Below are 27,079 nucleotides of genomic sequence, written 5' to 3' on the forward strand. Positions count from 1 at the left end.
TTTTTCTTGGAAAATATAAAAGTTAGAAAAATACTTCTATTTTTCTATTGTTATTGATTTTTTTTCCTGTTGCAAGGCATAAATTGTTGTGTTCTTTGTAATTCAATAAATATTACACTAATTAGAGTCTGTCTGGTGTAGCAGCTCAGAACAAGGGCTCTGGAGCCAGGCTGCCCAGCTAGAAAGCTGACTCCCTTAGTCTCTTTATACTTCATGGTCCTGATCTTTTAAGGGGGACGCTTACAGTATATACCTTCTAGAGTTGTTTTAAGAATAAATTAAATAAATTACATATGTAAAGCACTTAGATATATGCCTAGCACATAGTAGGCATCTCTTAAGTTTAGATGTTATTATCCTTGTATAACAAAACCGTATTTTAATAGTAATTAGATTGAGTTACATTATACCCTTATGAGGGTATGAATGTTGTCTAGGAATAAAAGTACTTGAAACTCAGGACTTCATCTGGGGCCTGGAAGGCTCTGTCAACATGTCTTTGTAAATAAATGAAGGATATTCTCTTACATTTATGATTTTTTTAAATGAGAAAATGTTTCATATATTTGATTATTTTTATTTGCAGAAAAAAAGATTGCAGTTTGTAACTGTCTCATATATTTTTTAATGTATTATTAGCAATTCTGATGTTTTTCATACCATTAAAAATCAAAAGGAATTTTCTTTCAACTAATTTTTAATAGTTAGAAATCTCCTTTTTTTTTTTTTTTTTGGTGAGGATGATCAGCCCTGAGCTAACATCTGATGCCAATCCTCTTTTTTTTTTTTTTTTTGCTGAGGAAGATTGGCCCTGGGCTAACATCTGTGCCCATCTTCCTCTACTTTATATGGGACGCCACCACAGCATGGCCTCACAAGTGGTGCATCGGTGTGCGCCCAGAATCTGAACCAGAGAATCCTGGGCCGCTGCGGTGGAGTGTGCACACTTAACCACTGCACCACTGGGCGGGCCCCAGAAATCTCCATTTTGAGTTTCCATCAATCAGGTTTTGAAAGAGCCAAGGATTTTTAAATAACTTTGTTCTTTCTTCTTAAAAATGGTGAAATTGGGCCAATTTTTTATATGTTTATCTAAGATGATTGCTTGTTATTTTAAGAAGGAAAGAGAGAAGCACTTTTGAGGATACTAAGTTTAGAGTTTTAAGTGCTTGAAAATTATGGGATGATATAACGAATATTAAAAACCTACTTTTTTTTAATTGAAGTATAATTAACATACAGTACCCTATTACTGTAGTTTCAGGCATACAGCATAGTGATTCGATATTTGTATACATTGCAAAATGATCGTCATTGTAAGTCTAGTTACCAATCTGTCACCATACAAAGTTATTACTATATTATTGACTATATTCCCTGTGCTGTAGATTACATCTCCAAGACTTATTTATTTTATAGCTGGAAGTTTGTGCCTTTTAATCCCCTCCCCCGCTCTGGTATCCACTGGTTTGTTTCCTGTATCTATGAGTCTGTTTCAGTTTTGTTTTATAAATTTGTGAGAACCTGTTTTTGGAAGGAAGAGATAGGGTGAATGGTGGCAGTAAAACGCACTCAGCGTAATGCTCCACGGCACTGCTCAGAAGAGCAACCTGCCCCTTCTTCTGGGAAAGGAGTTTATATATTCACTCAGTGCCTCCATTTTCTTTCTGCTCATCTCACTAGAGATAACAAGGAAACACAAAGCCCAGTTCTTTCTGAATCTTTAATGCAACCCTTGGAAACCAACTCCCTTGACAGCATTAATTGCAATTAGTTCTATAAGAAAGTGTTTTGGGGGAAAAGGGTTTTAAAATTGCTCACCAGTTCTCCTTATTAGAAGGCCCTCAGAAAAGTTTTTAAAAGCCTCATGGGGTAAATCAAAGATTCTGTCAATACCAGCTTCGAGTGTAGCTTTGATTCACTTGCCCCCATACTGAGAAAAGGTGCAGGCCATGGGTTAATTTGCCTTGTTCTGGCCTAAGTCAGAACTAGAAATTGCCAGTTAGGCAAGAAATGGCGTGCATGAGACCCTGACAATGCAGACATTTAGGAATTTTTCCAATGTGTCTATTTTTTCTTTAATTATTTAGGTGTTGGGAAAAACCTAGGAAAAATGTTTTATGGTGAGCACTAGACGAGTCAGGTGCCCAATAATAATAGTAATCTGTGCTTTAAAGACATGGCATCTGTATGTTTGATTTGTTTTATTCCTTATTGAAATGTTACTTATATGGTAACTCACTAATGGAATTGGGAACACTAAGACATTTTAATAACCCACCCCTTTTTTTTAACCAGTGTGTTCCATTTTTCAAACAATAAAACATCTCCTCCAGAAACTAATAGTGGCACTTAGAGATTCAACAAAATTTTCTTTGAACAATTGTCCGCTCTTTGTGGCCTTCAGTTTATGTAATTCCTTTTCTGTCTTACCAAGAGTAAAGGGGAGGGGCAGGAAGGGAGTACCAAGTTGAGAAACTGTCATGATTGGTCAAATTTTTGCTGTTGTGTGCATTTTTTATAACCAGAAATATTTGTAATAAAGTTTCAAAGAACAGATAAGGGAATACTGCACTTTATTACTAGCTAGGAGACGTTTCTGTTGATGACAAAAATGTTGGATGAAGGGGCTTACTAATGATTAACATAACTAAGAGTGGATGAGACAAAATTAGAAAATGAAGTTGTTCAATCCAGTGTCATTTACTGGATCTGTTACAATACAATAGCTTGCATTAGGGTTTTCCGTATTTATATTTCCAAATGTGCTAGAAAGGACCTAAAAGACCGTATATTCTAGTCCCCTAATTTCACAAGTTTATTCATTTAACTAATAACTTCTGACGACCTGCTATTTCAGACACTGAGCTAGGTTCTGGGGATAAAGTGGTGAGAAGACAAAGGCAAATCTTGCCTCCAGAAATGCAGTTTAAGAGAGGAGACTCAAAATTACAATAAATTGTGCTGGGAGAAGTTTAGAATCCTAGGGAAGCACAGAACACAGTTGAAGGGTTCAGAGAAGCATCCTAGAGGAAGTGGGTTGTAAATTGAAGTCTGAGTGATGTGTAGGCTTTTCCAGGTGGAATGGGGGTGGAAGGGAGGGAGCCACAGGGAAATTATGCAACTTGCTCAACACCACACTGTTAGATTAAGTAGTCATTTTACAGTCATTTTAAAAAGCTATTAAAAAAAAAAGTATGTCTTTAGAAAGTTGTCATCAGCCTACTTATTTCATGCGTGTTCTCATCTTTATAAATGAAGGTCTGAATTTTCCACTTTTATTTCTAAAATTGAATTTTTTATTTTCTGATTTCTATTATTCATTCTCTCATTATTCATCATGCAATGAACATTTTTTAATGTCCACCTGTGTAATAGGCACTGTCCAGGCACTAGGAATAAAACACGAGTAAATAAAAGAGAATCTTTGCCCTTCAGAGACTCATAGGCTGATGGGAGAAACAGACATGTAAATACACACGTTCCAACATAATGTGATAATCTGAGGTCCAAACCCATTTGGACTGGGTTTCAGAGCTTAAATAGGAGTTTCTTTGTTAGAGGGAGTATCATACACAAAAGTATGAGCTGACAAATGGCCTCCTGTGACCAGACAATGGTGAGAAATTCTGTTCAGCTGGTGCAGATCATGTATGGTAAGATGAGGGTGGGAAGTGAGTAGGAATAAGATGGCAGGAAATTTGGCTACAAATTTATGTGGAGGTAAGAGACTTATATGCTAAGCTAGGGATTTTGAGTTTTATCCTGTAGACATCCAAGGGATAAGTGGGGATGTTTAAATATGGGAGAGGTCTTTATTGTTAATGAGGTAATTCTGGTAGGGGCTGGATCTTCCTTCTCTTTGCTTGGGTCTTGAACCATTTGCAATATTCTTCAAATAGTTGGGAGTTAGAAACCAGGAAATCACTTTTGAGGTGGTTCATATCAGACGGCAAGTGAGTTTTCTAGTATTGAATGCCTGAATTAGGCTGTTACTCACCCAGTCACAGGTATGATCCAACAATGTAGTTCCCCAATGGGAAGCTGATCCAGTAAGATTTTTAGCATGAAGGAATGGAGAGAACCTGTGCCCGATGGGCAGCTGCCAAGCTATAGGCATGGCATGGGTGAGTTATGCATACCTAATTGCTTCTTCCAGATTCACTAATTAGATTTACTAATTTCAGGTTTTTGAGGAGAGGTAAGTAAGAGTGAGAGACACACCATGAGTGTTATAACAGTGATTGATTGTTTTCCCACATGGAAGGAGGTATCACGAGTGTGGAATAAGCATGTTGCTCCGTGGTGGCAGTGATGTTGAAAAAGATGGCCTGGAATTAAGACAGAATAGTATCAATGAAACCAATTAAAAGACTGTTTTCATTAGTTTAAGTGGCTACTGACTAAGGCCCAGATTAAGATAGAGGAGATAGAACTAGAGAAGAACATCCAGAATCAAGGCATGTTTCTTAAGGAGAATGGTCAGGATTTGGTCATCTGTTTGATAAAGAGATTGAGTGTGTAGTCTCCAGTCTGAGAGTGTGATCAGATGTTCCTAAGGCTGATGGAACTCTCAAGTGCAGCAGGTAGAAGAAACCTAAAGAAGATGGTGAGGTGTTGTATTTGGATTTGCAAATCTATTCACCGACTGGAAATGGGACTAGAACTAAGAAAATAGAAAATGATTGAAAACAGACATTGGGAATCATAACATATCATTTGTCTCTCTTTTCATTGTCATAACCTAATGCCTAGAACAGTGGCTATTCACTGATTGAATTAATGAATGAAAGCTGTTATAACTAAGCTCTTAAAAGTGCAATAAAAGAGGATATGTGACATTTCTTCTGGAAATCCAGAAGCATCTCACCTACCACATTATGAAGAGGAAAAAGTCAGCTTTTGTTACTGCTCCTTTTCAGATGGTAAATATCTTGAGGAGGACATGGCATCAAGACAGTTTATTCCATGGTTCTGTACCTTCCACCTTTTCCTAATGCATATGTTTCCTTATGCTGTCATTTTGTTTTATGATGCCTGAGTAATAAACATTGATATATCTTTTGTACTACAGTGATGAGAATGCACCATTTTTAGTCTTCCCTCTACATTGCCTTGCTTTTAATTACATTTTGGGCAAGAAGCATTCTCAGGAGCTTAATAGTAAAACTGTACATGTTTTCTTAAACTCTGCCCTAATTATCAGATTTTTTTCTTGCTGAAAGATTTATTGTCTTTCTGTTATTTACTGTGCAGAGTGAGGATGAAGTGGTGGAATCTAATGCCAGTACTAGCATTTCTGCAGAATAACCATTCAAAATAATGGAATCTTTGCACAGTTTTTCTATGAAATTATTTTAAAAGGGTAGAGGTGATGAGGAGGGAGGTCAAACTGATAACAGTGTTGAAAGTGATTTGGAATCAACATCACATCACTTACAACTGCCTTAGACATCCATTTGAAGCACAACATGATATTTCTGTAATTATTTTACTTCCCTCTAATAACTGCATAGGAATAGGTTTGTTTCCCCAGTGAATAGCTCTGTTCAGAGCCTTCCCTTATCTTTATTTTCCAGGTTTCACTAGTGGTTGATATCATATGCATTCTTACAGGGAGACAGTGGATAAATCAGTAGTTTTCCGTCAAATCAAAGATTACATACAAGAAGCAGAGCAGTGGCATGTAACAAGTTTTGCTGGGGAAGGAAGGTAGAAAATGAAAACATAACAATTGTTTCAGAGAACAGAAATCATAAAACATAGGCAATGTTATTCAACATATAGTGAATATAATAGTTGTCCTTCAACATATAGTGAAGATAATAGTTGTCTTGAGCTTTATTGACCATGGCCTATTATATTTGTCTTTCAAATACTTGTTAGCTTATGGTATATTAAAAGTTTATTCTGAAACTTAATATTCTTGTGAAATGTGAAACTACACTCAGCTGCTATGAGATGTAAAATCAAGATATAAAATTTAAATTATAAAGTAATGGTGTAGATTTTATACTAATGTTCTTAGTAATATGTATTTTATATTGCAGATTATTAGTGTTAATTACCTTGTGTTTGTATCCTTGGCTCAAAGCACAAAATAAAAAGAACAACATACCTGTTTAAGATAGTCTTTCATTAAATTAGACAGTGACCTGCATAAATGTAAGTTGTAATTGTATAAGTTGGAAAATTATATCAAATCATATTTAATATCTATCCCCCAAATATGGAAGCTACCCGATTCAAATGTAATATGCATGTGTAATTTATTAGGTGTCTTGAATGTGCTTGCATTGCTGGAGGAGAAAGCCAGCACTAACTTTAACATCAGCTCAGGGGTGCTGCACGAGCTTTATGTGGACTAATGCTGTCCAGTGCCAACCTTTTCTCCATGCTAGCCATACTTATAATATTTTGTAATCATAAAGTTCTTTAAAATGTTTCAAAAGGACTTTTACTTACACAACCATTTTTTTTCATACAAGTACATGAAAGGCTGTCAAGAATATTATATGCATTATGTGTTCAGCAAATATCCAGTGATTTTCCAAGCCCTCTGAAAAGTGTATTGACAATTCACTTGGTTTAATATGGCCCAATGTTTTCCCCTGTATTTGCACACTGCTGCCAAATGAACTTCTACATCACCAGTATCATTGCATTACTCTCAGACTTTAGAATCTAAAATTATTCTCCCCTGATGGTGGGATTGAAACCAAATGCCTCAGTTTAATTTTGACACTCTTCTAATCTGTCCTCCTAAATACTTGTGGGAACTTATTTCCCATTCTTTCATTCTGTATTTATTAAGTATACAAGATTCTGTTTTAGAGTCTCCTGAGTACACAAAAGTGAATACATTGTCCCTGTCTGCAGGAGCTTGCAGTCTAATAGAGGGAGAAAAGTGCACATAAATAAAAATGCTATTAGGTAGAAAGTGACTCAAGGAGAAAGAGATAAACTGCTGGTGTAACACACAGAGTGGAGAGATGACTTCCAGCTATAAGAATCAAAGAAGGTTTTATGGAGGCAGTGGCATTTGTAACAGAGTTGAAGACTGGGTAGGAATGAAGAGAACAGAGTCAGGGGAAAGGACATTGGATACGTTCATGGACTCGTTCCTTGGGCTAGATCATAAGGTACACAATGAGAAATAGTAGAGTAAAGATGGAAAAACATATCATCGCTAGTTCACAAAATGTTTTTAGTGTTAGGCTAAGATATCTGAGTTTTATTCCAGAGTTGGTGGGTACTGGAAGTCTAACGGGGCAAGTCAATTAAATATGTTCCCTCACACACAGAGGGAACATGTATTAAATGGGTGTCTCCTTTTCAGCTCCTGCTCTTCTCCTATTTCACTCTGTCTATCTTATATATTCTACATTATATTGACAATAGGACTGCAGGATTCCTCCTCGGGCTTTAGTTCAGGTTGTGTTTGCTGCCACTTTAAAAAATAAGTGGTTGGTTGACTCTATTTTTACCTGGATTTATGTTCTTTCTTAAGGAACTTTATCCATCCTTGTAACTGTATCTAATCTCAAGATGCCAGGGCCCTCTCCTGAGGTCTCGGTGTGTATCTCCAAATGGCCCTGAAGACCTCCAGGCTTTTCTAGCTGGTATATCTGTAGCTGATTTGAAGGATCAGCTGATTTGAATTTAGGTTCAAATCCTAAGAGTATGATGTTGGTAACTTAGTCTCGGTTTCCTCAGCTACAAAATGGAAATAATACCTATTCTGCGAGGATCCAAAGAGACAATTTATTTGGTGCCTAGTCCAGAACCAGCCACATGTTCATGGAGGCACTCAATAATGTGTGTCATTATTATCATTATGAACCCTATTGAATATAGCCTTTGCCAATACCAAAGATATTTCTTGACTGCATGGTGATTCAACTAGTGCTCTATATAAAGAAGCTATATTTTTGAATCAAGTATTTACTTATGTACTAAAAATGTTTAAAAGAAATTCTACCGTGTGATTTAAGTTTGTGTTGAAGTATGCCTACAGCCGATTGACAAGGAAAAAAAAGTCATAAGATGGATATCAAAAAATAACATTAATGAGCTGCTAAAGCTGAAATTACAGGAACTTATGAAATTGGTTAAACATAAAAACCATTAAACTGTTTACTGAAGCTTCACAGATATACTGCAGCTAATGAGCATTTCTGCTATTTAAATAAGCCCAAATTGAACACACATTACAAGGATACATAATTAGTCATGGCAGTCAAACACACATAGACTTAGTTTTAAAGCTCTATTTAGGGAATCTTTTCCATTTGATTTATTTTGTTAATTAAAATATTTTTCGATATTCACTTATATTTTAATAATATTGTTTTCGCAAGTAGTGTAATTTACTACTGGCTTTCTATTTGTTTTCGTTTATGCTTTAAATTCAGCAAATGGGGATTTTATATTAAACATTTTTCTTAATCCCTTTCTGTAATTATTTATATCACTTGATGGTATCATTCAGCATTTTAGAACGTTCTTTCAGTGAGAAGTATATATATAACATTTCAGTAGCCTTTCTCCTTTTTTTCACAGTCTCCTAATTATCGAGAAGTATTAAGCACCCAAATGTGCATAGAATTATGTTGATTATGGTCCAAATCAGATTAAAGGATGATCTATTCCTTCAAGGAGTTTGTAGTCTTAAGTAGATGGTATCATTGAATATAAATAAGCAAATCAAAGTGTAGCATTTGGGAATCCAACAGAGAATTTGAAAACAATCCCCATATATTTCCTTCAAGGACACTGACCTCCTTGAGGAGATCTCTTACAGATAAAATGAAATCAAATCTTCAAGGAGTTTAGAGTTTTAAATAGATGGAATTATTGCAGAGAAATAAGCAAATCAAGGTGAAGTGCTTGGACAATTTTAATTCTGAATTGATTAGTTGGTCAGTTTAGCAAATGAGAATGAGACTCCCCATAGAATACAAGTAAAATAAAAGGAGTTGCTACAGGCTATTATTGACATCCATCTTTTATATTTAACTTGGGCAGCCTAAGCTTGTCCTGAGCATAGAGGGGAAGAAAATGAAATCTGTACCTTTTACACTGCCTGAATTCTTTAAGTAGATCCAAGCTGAGCATTATTTAACCCTAGCAGTAGAACAATCAAATAGTTAAATCAATCAAAAGAGATTAACCAAGTGCCTGCTCTTCTCTAGTTAGTGTGTTTGTACAAGCTTTTTTTTAGAAGCCTTTTTTTAAAAAAAGGAAAATATTTGGGTTTCCTCTCCACAATGAGCTGACTCTCTGTGGAAGTAAGACCTACAAGAAAAATAGCAAATTAAGATAGGATAATGTGAGTCCTAAATAAATGGAACAATAGCTGTTACATTTTCATATTACATTTTTCTACCAAAAAACATTTATTGAATTCCTCTTATGTGCCAATTATTGTGCTAGATGCTGGGGAAGGCACTGACCCGGATATGGTCCCTAAACTCAAGGAGTGGTGGAGGCAAAGCAAGTAACTGAAATAAAGGCACACAATGACTAGTTTAATAGAAAGTTGTTATGGTTAATTTACCTAAAAGGGAAAAGAAAAGGTCCCATTGGAAGAGATGACCTAAAGGCTGTATCTGTAAAGCTGGTTAAGACTAGAGTTTTTTGCTGTCTCTCCAACCCCTATCTGCTTCATTTTAGTTACTCCCATGGTCCCCAGTAGTGAAGCTTTAAGAGACTGTTGTAGGCCCATTCCTGGCTTTCTCTTGCCCCATCCCAAGTGAGAGGGGGAGCTTTGGAGTTAGAAATAACTGGATTCAAACACTGGCTCTGTCACCCCTATTGGTTATATTTAGGATGGTAATACCTACCTTAAAGAGTTTTTTTGTGGTCTAAATGAGATATTATATGGAAATATCCAGCATCGTGCCTGCTTAATACAAGAGATCAATAAATGCTGATTGCTTTTCTTAACAGTCTTCACTAGGTGAGGATGATATAAATGAAATGTAAGAAGTAACTAGGAGAGAGTTTCCTTTGGATGAATTGTCAGAACATGGTAACTGACTTGACATTGAGACAATCGAAGAGAAAAGATTCAAATATGCCAATATTTTTAAGATCTATTTCTAGGTCATTTGAGAAAGAAGAATAGGAAAAAGCAGTAGTGAAGATTAAAGAGTGATCACGGAGGCAGGTGGAAAAACAGAAAGTGTGGTGTCTTTGAAGCCAAGATAAGGGACTTTTGTGAGGAGGAAGTGATCATCTGTTGAATGCTGCTGAGAAATCAAGGAAGGCAGTGTGACAGTTAGGGTGAGACAGGTGAGGTGCCTACCTGTACTTGTATGATCTTGAGCCCCAGGACCTTCTCAAGTTTTGTTCTTTGGCTACCTCACTCTTGTCCTGGTCCTGAAGCAAGGTGACCACTGAGAAGAATCCCTGGATGTGGCAATGTGGAGCTAATTCATCATCTTAGTGAAGAGTTTAGTGAAGGTTTGGGAGGCAAATGCAGGTCTGGAATGTTTTTTTTGTTTTTTCTGAGGAAGATTTGCCCTGAGCTAACATCTGTCGCCAATCTTCCTCTTACGTAGGTCGCCGCCACAGCCTGGTCTTTGATGAGTGATGTAAGTCCATGCCCAGGCACCGAACCTGGGCTGCCAAAGCAGAGTGCACTGAACTTAACCACTGGGCCACGTGGCCGGCTGCTGGAATGGTTTTAAAATGGGAAATACTGTACGTGTATGTACATGCTTATGGGAAACGTCTAAGTTAGAGGGAATGGCTGATAATAGAGAAGAAAGAGCATGTAACCTAGGGAGCAAAATCCCTACAAGGTAAGAGAGAGGATTGTGGGGCACATGTGGAAGGATTGGCCTTTGATAAGAGGGAGAGTTATTTGTTATAAGAATGAAGAGGGATAGAATGGGTACAGATACAGTAGGTTTGTAGTTTTGGCAATGAGAAGACAAGGGAGTTCTCATATGATAGCTTCTGTATTCTTTATGAAATATGAGGCAAGGCCTTCTCCTGACAGTAGGGGCAAGAAAAAGGAGCCAGGTCCATGGAAGGTTTGAGGAGAATAGAAAGGGTATGAATGATCGTCACAATGAGTAGGAGAGGTGAAAGGGCAAGCTTACTAATAATCAGTCATGAAATGGTGGAAGACCCAGAGGGAGCTTGTGAATTAGGTTTTGGGTGTGATGATTTGGAAGGGACAGTAGAACGTCCACATTGGAATCTATAACAGGCAGCTAGAAGTGCCAAGATAAAAGAGCTTGAGATAGTGTCTGAGGTCATTTTCGTAGAGACGAAGTTAAAGGCTCAAGATGACTATAATTTCTGGTAGAGAAAGTGTGTAGACTGTATATTTGAGAGCTGGGAAGAGGAAGATGAAGAGGTGAGGAGGAGCTGAAGCCCAAGGAGGACAGTTTAAAGGAGAGCTCGGATAGAGTAACATTCCATAAATCAACGAAGGAGATCAAAATTGATGTGATTCAACTCTTGGATGCTACAGAAAGGCAAAGGAAAGTGGACTGAGGTCGTAGAATTTGGTGAGCATGGAGTCCATATTTTCATTAGAGGGACAGACTAGAAGGAATAATTGGGTGGTGAAAAAAGTAGGCAGTCAGTGTAAATTACTCTAAGAAATTAGGTAAAGGAAGATGTAAGAATGGCAGTGAGAACAGAGAATCATGTCAAAACCAGTTGTGACAAAAGCAAAATAGGAGAAGAGAATATGAGAAATACAATATTCTAAAGAGAGTCAGAGATGTTATTTGAGGTCCTGGAGGAGCAGGAAGGTGCAGAATCAAGTTTAACTTTTGAGGGGTTTACAGAAGGAAAATGATGAATCTTCACTGTGGATTCCATTGTGTTTGGGAATGGATGGCATATTGATTCAAATACTTAGAAGCAGAGGGAGATGTGAAGACAAAGCTCAGGCCATCCGGACTTGATATTCTTAGATGAAGGCATTCTCTGGGTCTGTCCCTTCCTTTCCCCAGGTTATTCTATTCAAACAGAACTCTGATATCCTGGCCCTGTAATTAGAATTTATTTGCTCTTGCTGAGATTTTGCTTTCAGCTCTGAATTACTGAGATTATTGCCTCAGCTTGTCTTTTTGTTTCATTGTACTTTGATCCTATTGGCTGATAGGTTATGTAAAATTAAACAGAAGCAGATAGGTGAATTCGTCTGTGTTTTCAAGGTATCATTTTATTATAAATGTTAAATTTTTTTATTTCCCCCATTGTTTCAGAGCATATCAAACTCTCCAAAGAATACTAATGATCCTTCTTCACTGTGATTTCTGTTGTACTGTTTTATTGTTTATGGAGAATTAATTTATATTTGTGTACTAAAATATAACATTCTTGACGTCTTTTTATAAATACTGAGAAATATACTTGTCATATGCTTGTGGGTTTCTCTTCTACATATATGACAGCACAGCTACATCAGTTTAATTGACCTTGGCAATCTGCATCTGCTAGTGATGTGTCCCTGAGGGACGGTTTCTGCAATGTTGAGCTGTGGCTTATTGAAGAACTTGTGTGTCACAATACAATTAAGTCTATCTAAAAAAAATCATTTCATGCATAACATTAAATTGACTAAAAGTTCCTATTTCAAAACCATTTCTTGTTTTAAAGCTACCTCAGAGTGTCTTTGTTTTTTAAATAAGCTCATTCGAACATAGTAGTAATTAAAGCAGAAAATTAACATAAATCTTGAATGTTTGGTATGAATTAAGGATATTTTCATTCTTTTTAAAGACTGCATAAAATTCCAGGCACCATATCATTTAACACGTTTCTCTCCCATTTGCAGAATAATATAGACTGTGAATAAGCATGTTTTGAGTTCTTTTTCTGTTCAACTGTGGAGCTGCTGGGACATATGCTGCAGTCTCCATCAAGATGCAATATCATGGAAATTGTGGGAAAACTGCATGATCGTAGCAGAAAAATCCTCTCCCCCCACCCTCGTTATTTTATAAACAAGAAAGAAAAAATACAATCCTTCCATTAATATTCATTTAACACTTCATAGGAAATGGCAAGCAGTTATTTGGTTTGCAAATGTAAATATACATTTTTCATCTACTTATGCTTTCACTCCTTCCAAGCTAAATGAAGGCAGAACAGAAGATATGCTTCTGAGATTTATTTTCATTGTATTCTGAGTTAAATGTATCAGCAGAGATGTAAGAGAGCTGTGAGGAGTTCATAGAAGGATGGTTACAATGATGAGGGGGATGAAAGTCTTCCTCACAAGAGGTAGCTAAATAAATGAACTCCTTTCTGACAAATTAGGAATAAAATGCATATGGATTTTCTTCATTGAATCCTTGAATTGAGTTCTAAGTTAAATACTTTGGAGCTTAAAAAGTATGGTTAAATAATAGAAATAACTACTATATTTCAGAAGAGTCATTGAAATCATGAAAGGTGCTATTTGGATCCATAATCAGATTCAACAAAGTTTCAATAAATTCCTGAATTTATATTCTTTCTCTCTCTCTCTCTCTCTATACACACATATATAAAACATATGCTTAAATAGAGTCCACTGTGCCTACAGGGAAATGAGCCTAACATTTGATGTTCAGGTTGCAGTGAACAGTCATTCTTGCATTAGTTGCTTAGTGCCACTGCTAGAAAACTTTTTTGACCTACTGTAGCATTGCTTGTATTCATGTAAGTTGTCCATGTTGTACTTTTTCAATGATCTTTTGTAGATATTGACAAATCAAAATATTAGGTATTAAAATGGAAATAATCTTTATTTTGATTGATGTGAGCTTTGCTATAATATGTTAATAACATCATACCCAACTGCTTGACCTCTCATTGTTTTTTCTGTTTATTTCTTAAATGAAGCTGTGAACTTGTTAAACTTGAAGGCCTCCAAAAAGAATAGGGGGAAAATTCAGTAGATAATTTTCAAAAGGGGGCTGAGATAATTTTCAATATGAAAGAAAAATCCTTTTCGATTTTGGAAACAGTGTCAGAGAGTTTGTTTGATTATTAATGAAGTTAGCTAGATACTACAAATGATAAAATAATTAAAACAGTTGATATTCAGGTCCAAGAGTTCAAAGTATAAATGAGTGAAATATTGAGGAAAGAAAACATATTTTTAAAAGTAAACTTGAGTATGTATGAATGTTTAGGGATATTTATATTTATAATTATATATATATAATATAATAATACAATGCATATACAGTGGAAAGACCTATAATAGAAAAGCACTTTTTAATTTTTTTTGTGGTGAGGAACATTAGCCCTGAGCTAACATCCGTCGTCAATCCTCTTTTTGCTGAGGAAGATTGGCCCTGGGCTAACATCTGTGCCCTTCTTCCTCTACTATATACACTATATATATATATACTATATACTATATATACATACTATATATGCTATATACTATATATATATATATATACTATATATACACTATATATACTATATGTGAGACGCCTGCCACAGCATGGCTTGATAAGTGGTGCACAGGTCCATGCCCAGGATCCAAACCTGCAAACCCTGGGCCACAGAAGCAGAGCATGCATTAACCACTTAACCACTATGCCACCAGGCTGGCCCCAGAAAAGCACTTTTGAATTCACAAATAAATGCTCCTGGAGTGGCTTACAGTGTTAGTGCTAAATATTGTCAGAAATGCAAGAGTTACTTATTAAACTTATAGTAAGGTCTGCTGACTACTTATTGACTGAGTTAGTGATGGAGCTCTAATATTAAAGTGAATCATACTATATACATTTTTAAATTATAAGAAATTATAAAGCACATTACTTAAGAACTTCAATTGAATCCAGCAAATATTTATTCAGCACCTACTGTGTATAATGCACTGTGCTCAAGAGTAGATTCAGGTTTTGTGAGTCCTCAAAGTATATAATTTGAGGACTCCTCTATAAAAAAAGAAAAAATTACAAATTCAAATTTAGAAACAGGGCCTTAAAAGAGTTCCGTGCAAGTGAGGGACCCTGAAACTTAAGCTTCAAGAATGTCACACTATCTATGTCTTTGACTCTAATAGCTGCTGTGGGGAATCAAAAATAACTAAGGCATAATCTGTACCTTGCTCAAGTTTAGAGTGAATTCTGTGCTAACCTTCAAGGATATTCCTGTAAAAAATGAGAAAAATGTATAAAAGGGCTTTGACCTCCTAGTGAAATAACTTTGAATTCCTTTTCATTTAAAAAATCATCTTTATTTCAGATCTCTATGTAGGACGAAGTTGTATCAAAGTGTTGGACAAATAAGGTCATTTCTTCTACAGGAGAATTACTTTTTACTATATATATAGTATGTATACTATATACTGTATTTACTATATACTGTATTTACTCTATACTATATTTACTATACTACATATATAGTGTATACATATATAAAACCCATTACATAAACCATTCAGTGATGGTGTGTTACAGTTACCATTATTATAATAGGTTGAATTGATGAGCCATGCTCACTATTGACTTTCTTCCAACTCAAGTAACTGTCAACAGATGGTAGTGATGATCTGTTATGCAATGGGGAACAAATGATAAAGGTCTCTTTCCATGTGACCTTTCAAGACATTAAAAAAACTTCTCAAAATGCCATTCTGCGTTGAAAATAATTACATGAATACTTAATTTTACTCTCAATGAAAGATGAAATTGCATCAGAGATACAAACAGTAGCAGATTTTTAAATAAAAATGTAAGCTCGATAGCATTGATCCATCCATTCATTCATTCATTCATCTGTTGAACTGAGTGTCTCCTATGCTCCAAATGTTGTGCCAGGCTCTGTGGTACAGCGACAAGTAGCATAGACACATTCCTGTTCTCATGCAACCTACAGTCTTGTGGGGAAAACACAATCAACAATAGTCCTTTAATAGTTTTCTAAAATTCTAATATTCTTTGAGTAGAAAGCTACAAATATGTACCAGGGTGTATTTTTATGTTTTTGTTTGTTTATTTGTTTTTATTTTTTTGCTGAGGAAGATTCACCCTGAGCTAACATCTGCTGTCAATCTTTCTCTATTTTGTATGTGGGTCACGGCCACAGCATGGCCGCTGATGAGTAGTGTAGGTCCGTGCCCAGGAACTGAACCTGGGCCGCCAAAATGGAGTGCGCCAAACTTAACCACCAGGCCATAGGGCTGGCCCTCTATTTTTATGGTTTTTTTTTTTCTCTTATTTCTCAGAAGAAATTGGTTTTAGGTGTCATAATAACATTTTTCACATCTGATTATTTTATTTTAAACTTGACTCATTAATCTATTCAACTACTGACTTTTGTGTTCCAAGATCTTCCAGTCTGTTCTGCTTTGGTTTAAGTTGTTATATTCTCTTTTGAATTGGACTAGAGAATAGCTCTTTAGTCTGTCTGGAGATGCTGTACTTAAAATTCATGACATGAGTACCTGGAGAGAACATTTTATCCTAAACACTGACTCAGTTTGCCCCATCATATATGGTGTTGGTTACTTTTCTTCATTTCTTCTCTTGATCAACCCTTTCTCTAACTTCTGTTCTTTTATCTCCTCCAAACATCAGGATCATGTGTCTAGTCAGAGTTTCCTTTAAATATTTTCTTAAGGGAACTCACCCTCTTCTTTCTTCCATGACTCGTATAGATTCATTGGAACACAGCGTATTTGCCAAATAATTTAAAACTCTTTTACAGAGCAATTTCCACAAGGAACTAGCAGTCATGCTGGCATTTGTTGATTTTTACAAAATAGAAACTGCTCGCTAAATGTAACTATATTCTATGTCCGTTAAATTGCTTAACATTAACTGCAAATAATTTGGTAAAAATGTAGAAGACTTTGTCTTGTTTTATTTATAAAACTTCTTGCTGTGAAAGTAAGAGATTTTCCGTTGACCCAAATCCATGATATAACTTGCACCTGTGAAACACAGGAGCAAGTTTGGGATCATATGAGCAATAACAAATCTGTAAAAATAATGGTTATGGACAAATGAAGTTTTAGAAAATGCACTGTATATTCATTTAAAGGGATTTAAAAGGACTTTATATCCATTAAAATCTTTAAAGGGCTATACTTTCCTTCTTCATGGATCCATACTTCTTAAACATAAATACCAGATCTGAAACCTTGCCCAAATCTGGGTTCTTTAATTCTACATGTGAGGTGTATTTTGAGTTGGTCAAGTAAGTAAACTTTGAATGTGTTGTTAACTGAGACATTTAATTAACTTTCTGTTTTTATGGTTCATTAAAAACAACCTAGGGATTGTTTGAATCCCTAGAACAATAATTAAATCATAATTTTTCTTAATTTTCAAATTACTGTTATGTGATACACAGATTAGTCATTGCCTGTTGTCTTTCTTTTTTTTTTTTTTTTGTACAGTAAAAGAAGCTTTGAGCCCTATAAAATTTAACAGATGGGGTCTCCCAGAAGTAAATCCAGAAACTATGCAAACCAGTGAACCATGGGTGTTTGCAGGTGGTGATGTTGTTGGCATGGCTAACACTACAGTGGAATCAGTTAATGATGGGAAGCAAGCTTCTTGGTTCATTCACAAATATATACAGGTAGGCATTTGTCATCAATTTCAGTTAATTTTTTCCAGTGGATAAGTACTTCTTTATTTGTTTTTGCTATTCATTCATATGAGTTTTCTATAAGGTGTATAATAACGATATATGAAATATGTCACTTAGATATTTACTTGGATAAAATTTTTTAAATGTGGACTGGATAGTAGACCTATTTAGTTGATTGAAAATCCATTGTGCATTTCTACCAGTGGAATGCCATGAAGTCATTACTCGTGCTGAGTTCAAAGTATTTGTCAATGGCTTAAAGACATAGATAATACATTTATCAAATCTGGATGGTACACAATATGGTAGGAGATAGAATCTATATTCCTAATGATCTTAAACAGTCCAGAAAACTATGTTGTCTATATATTTGGATCAGATCAGGTCCTAGTCAATTCCCAAATTATATGCACCTAAGTGGAAAGAAAACAAATATTTTATAAATTTCAATTGTAATTATTTTTTTTACTATTTAGTTTTGTGATACCAATGCAAAATGTAAAAATGATAAACTATAAAGCTGAACATACTCTGGGGCAGTAACGGTGTGGTCTTGCTGGAAAAAGCCATAACTGCATCTCAGTTGTCTTACTTTTTGACTACATGCTCTGCGTTGTTCTTGCTCTGTAATGTAATTAAATGTAGATACAGTGACCTCATTTACATAAAATGTTTCTGGAAAAGTTTGCTCTTGTTAGTAAAATTCTTATTCTCTCTTCCCTATTCAGGAAAGACTCTCTATTCACAATATGCTTTCTGCTTCTCTTATGGTTTCTTTTGTTTGTTTCTCACATGCTAAAAACATTCACTTTGTCTTTAATGTTTCCTTGAATATTTTTTTCCTCTTTGTCATGACCATTTAGTCTATTCTGGTTGTCTTCCTACTGTTTCTGTAACTCATGAAGAATACCTGTCTACTAAGTAGGGCCTAGACTTGGTACTGATTACATCATATTTTTTATGTTCAATTCACATACCTACTCCCGCCTCACCCCTGACATCTCTGACTAGGGAGGCTTGAGATGTTTGGGTCTGGGCCAGAGTGTGGTGTCCCAGAAATGTAGGGCTCTAAGAATGGGTGTAACCAGCTTATGGGTTTTGCATGGAGACAAAGGTGTGATTTAGGAAGTGTTTTGGGGGAGATGACAAATCTAAAATTAAGAACGCTGTTCAAATCAGTCAAATCGAAAGAGACTAGACTATTGAGAGAAGGGAAAAAGGAATGCAATTTTAACAAACAGAAACCTGGAAACCGAAATGAGAAAAGTTGGTGAGTGGCTCCGCTCCGGTCTCTGCAGCACCTGTGCTTTGGAGGGTCTCCCTGGCCTCAGAAACACACAGAGGGAGCAGGTCAAGACAACTACCTGGGGTGGACTTCTGCTTTGGCTCCTTTTGCTCTATCTGCCCCAAAATTTATCGCCCTATATTTTTATGTTCTCATTCTACTTGTATTTTCATAGCACTCTGAAGGCTCCCAATCGCACCTCCTTCCAACTAACTCCCTAATGTATATCTCCAGTAGGGCACTCTCTTCCATGATCCAGCCATCTGCTGAACATCCTCACAGACATGTCTAACGTACACTTCGAATTCACTGCTTTTAAACCAAGCACACCCTCTCAAACCTTTCCACCTTGAGTATTTAGCATTTTTGATTCCTAGATTCAAATCCTCTAAATCAGTGGTCCTCAGACTTTTAGATTACTCAAACTAATAAAGTTTTCAAAATCAATTTGGAAACCAAAATGAGGCTGATGGCTTCTTATTTTATTGAGCAATAGCATTAAAACAAACACTCAAACACATGAAATTATAACACTAACATATATAGAAAAAGAAAGTTTATGAGGAAAGTAGGAAACAACACAGTCTCAAAATAAGAGGTGGTACTTAAGAAAACACAGTTGAAAGATTTACACTAGTGTGTTCACACACATACTTTTCTCATTATAAAACAGCACTGCTGTACGCAATTTTATTTATGAACTATTTATCTAAATTTTCGTTTATTCTTCCCTCTCTCGTATATAGCTGGTCAATTCTATCTCTGTAAAAACTCTTTCATACACTTATTTTAATTCACTTATTTTTTGCATAGAGTACAGTTTTTGGTTGACCAGATATCTCACTGACCAACCTGTTAACTCCTTGAAGAAATGAAAGTGGAATCAGGAGATAAGAGAACAGGCTCTTGTGCTAGGCCAGATGAAACCCAGTGAATGTGTGAATTCAGTTTGCAGGAGTGAAAATGGTAGGAAGGCAGAGATGCTGAAGAGATTTGGAAAGGTAGAACTGAACATGGGTCAGTGGAGAATGGCATATGTTAACGTTTTTTCTGAATATTTAAATCCATTTATAGCTTTTAAATTAAAATACATAGAGAATATTTATTTTGTGATGATTGTGGTTTTGTAGTGCTTCACAATTATCACTTGAAAGGATTCTTGAGGGTATTTTTCTTTTGACTTCGCTGTATCTTTTTACTTCCCTGAATCTGATAAATGTGTATTAAAAAAAAATAAGCCTTCGTTTTACTTAGCTTCCACTTACTCATGAAAGGAAGGAAACAGACTTTTAGGAATGATGAAGAAAGTGCACGTGCTTTAAAAATACGTATTGCTAGGAATAATACTGTTGGAAATATAAAGTAAAAAATTTGTGACCAGTAAGAGTTTTGGATTTGGCCGAAGGATTCAGACTTGTCAAACAAAGTGTTGAATTACATTTTAAAAATCGAGTAGAAATGGAAGGTAGGTAAAATCTCCTGCCAGGATGTTGGATGCAAAGTGTTAAGCAGTGATAAGACTAAAAAGAAACATGTCGACAAAGTGGGATTTTTCTCTCGCCACACTGTCATTAACTTAGTTCTGGCCTCTATCGCCTCTTAAAATTGCCTCTACTTTCTCCCTTTTCAAATCCAATGCACCTACATTGCAGCCAGAGTCATCTTTCTAGAATACAAGTTTGATCCTAATTCCTTCATTTAAAACCTTCAGAGGCTCCTCTTTGCGCTCAAGATAAAGCCCAAACTTCTTAGCTTGTGATGCCAGTTTGAATTTCCCCCAACATACCAGGATTTCTCCTGAGTCTGGGCTTTCTCCTGCTCAACCCATTTCATCTGTCTGGATCCTACTGGATCCTTCGGGTTTTGCTTGTGTGTTCTATGGCACCCTAAGTTTCCCTGAATGAAGCCTGTTTACTGGTGTGTCTCTACACAAGCCAGTGACCATGCTGTTTGTTGTTATACCCTCAGAATAAAGAGTGTATTCATCTATTAAATACGAAAAATACATAGAGTGAGTTAATTCATTTTAAAGGAATTTAAAGAGTTAAGAAAACTAATGGTTTTGTTATATAAGTTCGTTATCACTGTAAATTAATAGGATTTTCTTACAAATGTAGCATTTGTTAAGAAAAATTTCTGTCATGTCTGACGTGTATTCATGAAGGAAGGTTTACAACACCTTGTTGTATGTTTTATATTAGTTTTTTGTTGGAAATGTAACACTAGATCGTGTACTTTAAAAATGATTTAATACACATGTAGTATTAATTCATGCATGCAATCATTGCAAAAGGATATTTAGAATTTCTTTGTAGTATACTTTTTAAGATAAATGTGATTATTTAAAGACATCCATGTTGGGATTTCAATAATTCCCATGGTTGTCTGATGAAAACTTCACCTAAATTTCATTATTTAATATGATCAATTATCACTTATTGAGTACCAGCTGTTGGGCCCAACATTTGACTTTGGGAGGGTACCAAAGTGAATAAATGAAGAGAGGTATAATATAGTGGTTAGAAATTTGGGTTCTGAATTAAACAGACCTGATTTCAAACCCAGTTCCAACATTTTCAAACTGTATGACCTTGGGCAAGTTACTTCATTGCTCCAGAACATGGTCTTCTCAAGGGTAAATAAGTGATTCATTAATAAATGAGCAATAATAATTAGATTTGCTACCCTATTGAGTTGCAGGGAAGATTATTTAAATAATTTATGGAAAGCTCTTAGTAGAGCGTCTGAGCTATATATGTTTGTTGTTTGTTTTGTTGTTGTGGGTTATTAGAGATAATTCCCTTTGGATTGCTAAAATGGTATCAGAGACAAATTATAAGATAGGAGATTTAAATGGAAAGCCAAAGTGTAGGATTTTAACAGATGAAGATTGAAAGAAGCTATTTCAGGTAATTATAAAGGCATTTTATTTAGCCATTCATTTATTCATCCATGTACATCTATCTGTCTATCCATGTAGTCATTCATACATGGATTCATTCACTCATTCAATAAACAATAAAATTAAAAACATAATAATGCTATCTTTTATATTACTAATATAATAATCACTAATCACTAGGTTTATAAATGTGAATTAAAACATAAAACCTGCCATTAATAATCACACAGTCTGTAGGGAAGAAAGTTGTATAAACATAAATCTAATACAATATAATAAATGTAATAATAAAAACTGTAAAGGGACAGGGATAGCATGGGAGAGATAATGATGGATTCTGTCTGGATGTGGGTATCAGAAGGTGGAGTCAGCAAAGGGTTAAAAAAAATCAAGATGCGAATAAAGACGGAGAATAAGGAAAATTGGAAGAATATTGAGTGATTTGAATTGCTGGAACTTAGAGAGGGCTCTTGGATATGATTGTATAGCCTGCTTACTGTGCAAGGGGTACCCAGACAAGGGTACCAGCTGGCTGAAATCCAGACCAAGTTCCACTCACCCACATATTGGTACCTTTTGTTGTGCCACTTCTATTCAGAGGAAGGAGCGCCTTCCTTGAGTTTTCACAAAGGTGCCGTCTGCTTGCTCTGTAAGCCTTGCACCTGTGTGGCAGCTTCTTTTTATTTCACCAAAAGGCAGTCAGGGCTACTGGAGGCCCTGAACATAGAGAATACATAGGAAAAATGGGAGAAAGGATCTGAATTAAACTGGAATTAGAACATGATAAGAATACTTAGGTTAGGATTTTAATTTGGGGTATGTAATGAGGCAGGAACGTGGTAGAAATTGTTTGCATAAAGAAGTTATAGTGTCAGCTCTGGTATTAGTATAGAGAGAAATATTTTCCAATTCATCAACATTTCCCTACTTAAGAGACATTATTTTATAATATTAAATTTACTCTTTAATTAAATTGTGCTAATAAGTGATCCAATATGACTTCACCTTAATTGTTTATAAAACTGATGTTAGCAGAATCCAGGCATATTTGACTTTTCTTCTTCCACTTGAATAAGAATTACTGAATATCAAAGATAATTTTGACAGTGTACCCAGAGAAAGAGTGTGTAACTGAAAGAATGACTATAGCTAAACAAAATTTCTATAAATTTTAAAATTTATTTGCATTTTTACTTGCCTCTTTCTGGTGAATTTATTTACTTAAGCTGTGCGTGTGTGTGTGTGTGTACAGATGGATAGATAAAAGTTCTGTACTAGGAAAAAAAAATAACCATATAAACCCATTAACTTTTCTTCTCTTAAGGAGCTTATAATGATGTTTGAATTCAAAAATTACTTGTGTGAGGGGCCTAGCCCCATGGCGCAACGGTGAAGTGCGCACGCTCTGCTGCTGGCAGCCCCGGGTTCGGATCCCGGGCGCACACCAATGCACCGCTTGTCAGACCATGCTGTGGTGGCGTCCCACATAAAGTGGAGGAAGATGGGCACAGATGTTAGCCCAGGGCTAGTCTTCCTTAGCAAAAAGAGGAGAATTGGGATGGATGTTAGCTCAGGGCTGATCTTCCTCACACACACAAAAAAATGTGTGAAATAATTAGAGAAATATATGTGATACGATGTAATGGAAACCTAAGTTTAGTACAACAAAAAAAACGCTAAAGTAGTCAAGGAGCAGAGGTCAATGTTGACTTAAAATTATTGGAGAAAACCAATGAAAGAAGTGGTCCTTGATATTTATCCTCCTTGGAACATACCGTTTATATTCACTTGTCGATCATTGTAATAATGGCTACTATTTGTTTAACATGTATTATATGTTGTACATTTTTTTGTTACAATGACCCTGTTTAATGGTTATCATTATCTTTATTGCACATTTTAAATATAAAGGCCAAAATGATAAAGAAACCTATTCCAAGTCAATATCTTGTCAGTAACGAAGCCAGGATTTGAACATACACGTCTATTATTTTCCCCTATACTCAACTACTTCCCTGGTACTTTTTAACAATTGGCTCAATTAGTATGATTAAAGACTTAAATCTAATTGTTAATTGAAGATAAAAATGAGATGTTTTAATTGTATAAGTAAATCCAGAACATTCATTAACAATAAATTGGGTAAATCTAGAACATTCTTTTAAAAACACAGGAGTACAAAAAAGTTCTCTTATCCTTTGAAACAAAAATCAATAATTCATTGGTTAATCTGAAAAAGTTCAAATGGGGAATTGTATAAAGGATATACACATATATTAAGGATATCATTTTAATTTAAAGCATATAGATGTTTTCTTATTTTCCTTTCCCTCAAAAAAAAAAAAAAATACTCAGAGCTAAGGCGTTTTGAATCCCATGGTTGGAGGTCAATCATGTTTCTTGTCTAAACCTGTCTGTGATATATAGTCCACAATTTCTAGTTTTGTTTTTTAAAGTGGAGTAACACCTTCAAGAAATGTATGAAGAAATTCGCTGGATTTTTATATGGTTGCCCTACTGTCATTTCAGTTGTTTAATCCACACCTAATTTGAAGCAATTTTTTTTTAGTAACTCACCTTTATTATACGTTTTGAAAACATTCAACTTAGTTTTCACAGAATCAGCCCCTTTCTTTTCACATTCCTATAGCTCATCAATTTATATAATTTTTATTTACGTTTATAATCAACACAAATGGAATGAGGAACATACAGTTGAGTCTTAATAAGCACACAGCTCAACTAGTGGAGTAGAAAGTCCATTGGCACACAGGGGTACCCTACTCATTACAAAGATTCAGCACTCCTTGGCCGTCCCTGGTATGTCTCGCAGAGGAAAAGGAGAAAAGAAATTAGTCCAGTGAATCTGTTAGGTGCAACTAATTGGGGAGAGAACCTGTAAGATGCCTAGTGTCCTTTACAAAAGCATTTAAGAGATGGCTTAATACCAAATGTTATTAATTTACAAAAATATAATCATTTAGAAGATTGAGCACTTACTTTGTTTTAATATTAACAAATTTAGTCACAAAAAGTAAAGGGAAAAAGAGGCTATATATCTCACCACGCTGTATCCTCCACTGAGAACACACTTAGAAATGGAATAAAGGCTGAATTCTTCTAAATTCTAATCCTAGATTGGAAACTCATTTTCCCTAAAGTAGTCACGGTAATTCTGAGATGATGATCTTATAAACATGGGGTACTTTGTCAAAGAAAGTCGGTCTTAAATGTATGGAAATTATAATCTCAAAACCCACTGGTTTGAGTACATCATTAGAAGAATCCTTTAGTTATGTCATTATTCTGTGATTCAGAATTCTGTTTTTAATTCACTCTCTCTTAGATGCAACTTTAAAAAAAACAATATTTATTACTAGTAGTGGAAGGGGTCAACTAAATGTACATGTAGCTACTACGAAAGCAGTTGTAGTGGTAGAAAGATAAATATTGAGAGACAAAAGACAAGAGTTATCACTGGAGGGTTAAATATGAAATGAACAGGTAGGAATAGAAATTAAATAAAGAAAAGAATTTGTGTAGAGCTTCTTCAAATATAGGCAAGAAATGAAAAGGTTTCTTCCAGGTAGAACTCATCCTGTGAAAAATCACTTATGAGAAACTGCAAAAGATAAGGAAGGAGGCCTTGGGACATTAAACATAAAAGTTTTGCTTACTTTGTTTACAAGTGACTTGAGGAGTCTCTGAGTACTTAGTTACAGAATAGTTAAGTTGAATAGTTATAGAATATTGTTTATTGGCAGCCAACATTTGAGGTCAACTTTCAACAACAACAAGAAGTTAATTTTTTCCTTACTGGTTTAGTTTCGTTGTTTCTGCTATATATATGACTTTGTCTACATGCGTGTCCCAAATGATATTCTTTTTTTTTCCTCCTCAAACTTTATGCTTTATTAAAATATGCTATATTCCTATAATAAGTATCCATGTTAAAGTGCCTGATACTGTTTTGATTATTTCATTTATAAATCTATGTTATTCTTTCCAATTTGTCAATCCCCTCTGAAACTAATTTTTGTGGCAGAATTATCTTAGAATAGATACACAAAATACACACACAAATGTTCTGGCATCATGTTAGATCTAAAGTGTCTTTCTTAACTTTATGAAGTCACAGAGCACAGGAAATCTTTATGTTTTAGCTTTCTACAGTGTTTCTCAGCTCAACAGTGAAGCTTATATGATATTTTAATGAAGGTTATAATGAAGTTCTCCAACAGTCAGTGTGATTCTACTCAGCTATATATAGAATATGGGTATATTTTGAAATAGTTCTTTGTAAAGTTCTTCAAAACTATCATAAATTCCTTGGAGTGATGACCTACTTTTCTGCTGCTTGAGGTTTTTGTGTATTTTCTTCTGGTTCGATTGAGGCACAAAAGAATCACCAGTTGTTGAGGAAACAAGGTATCTCAGGGAATTGGTAATGAGATACAGACCCTTTAACCTCTTGGTCGCTAGTTCAAATCTGCCCCAGGTCAAGAGTGACAGAAAGTCATTACCACCTGATGGCAGTTCAATAGGCGATGTGAAACGAATTTGTGATTTCAGTACCTAGTGGAGAGAGATTTATGCTATAGTCCCACCATAGAGTGAATACAAAATGGTAGTTGTGATTTTAGTTTGAAGAGAAAGGAGGAGTCCAATCATTACTAAGTATTCCATTTTCTTCCTGTGAGCTGAGACTCCTTTTGGTAGATTTGTTGATGGAATAGTATGAGAAAGCTAGGCTTGTACTTGTGTTGGCTTGTGATTTGGGGCCATGAGATGCACGTCCATAGGAATCCCTATCTGTCATTGTTGCTAATGAGGTACAAATCAGCATCACTAAATTGACTTCTAAAAAGTGATTTCAGTCCCAGATGGTGATTAATTCAAGATTGAAAGTTATATCATTCATGTCTCCTGTTTCTTCAATGCCCTTCTGCATATATTTTTTAAAAATTTCATTTTCCTTTTTGATCATATTATTAATTTTATCTACATTTGGACATTTAACTGAACATTTAGAGAGGCCTATTCATTCTTGTCAATCTATCCTTGAGAAATAGTGAGTTAACAAACAAGAATAGAAAATTGTAAGGACACTTTGAAGAGGGGGAATTTGAAATTGAGCACAGTGCAAAAAGATCATTGCTATAAAGCTAATTGAATTATGTGCATTCATATCAATAAATGAAGCCTTTCACCTTCTGCCATTTTTAGGGTTTGAGATTCTGTGAGGGATTTTTGTCTTTCTAATATCTATAGTGAACAGTCAGGTTATTAAAACTTTCTGATTTGGGGTCTCTTTA

The 27,079-nt window shown here is 35.3% G+C and overlaps 1 protein-coding gene across 3 annotated transcripts in view; it reads left to right on the forward strand.

Moving 5' to 3' along the window:
• DPYD (dihydropyrimidine dehydrogenase) overlaps positions 1 to 27,079 on the forward strand; it is a 777,563-nt gene that overhangs the window by 355,153 nt on the left and 395,331 nt on the right. For all 3 annotated transcript variants that reach the window (XM_004420800.3, XM_087446926.1, XM_087446934.1), the window contains one exon: positions 17,381 to 17,565. In XM_004420800.3, the coding sequence (XP_004420857.1) occupies positions 17,381 to 17,565 (185 nt within the window). The remainder of the gene's footprint in view (positions 1 to 17,380; positions 17,566 to 27,079) is intronic.

Source organism: Ceratotherium simum, chromosome 2 (genome assembly GCF_057802395.1).
Source record: "Ceratotherium simum simum isolate JZ-2026a chromosome 2, ASM5780239v1, whole genome shotgun sequence".
NCBI lineage: Eukaryota > Metazoa > Chordata > Mammalia > Perissodactyla > Rhinocerotidae > Ceratotherium > Ceratotherium simum.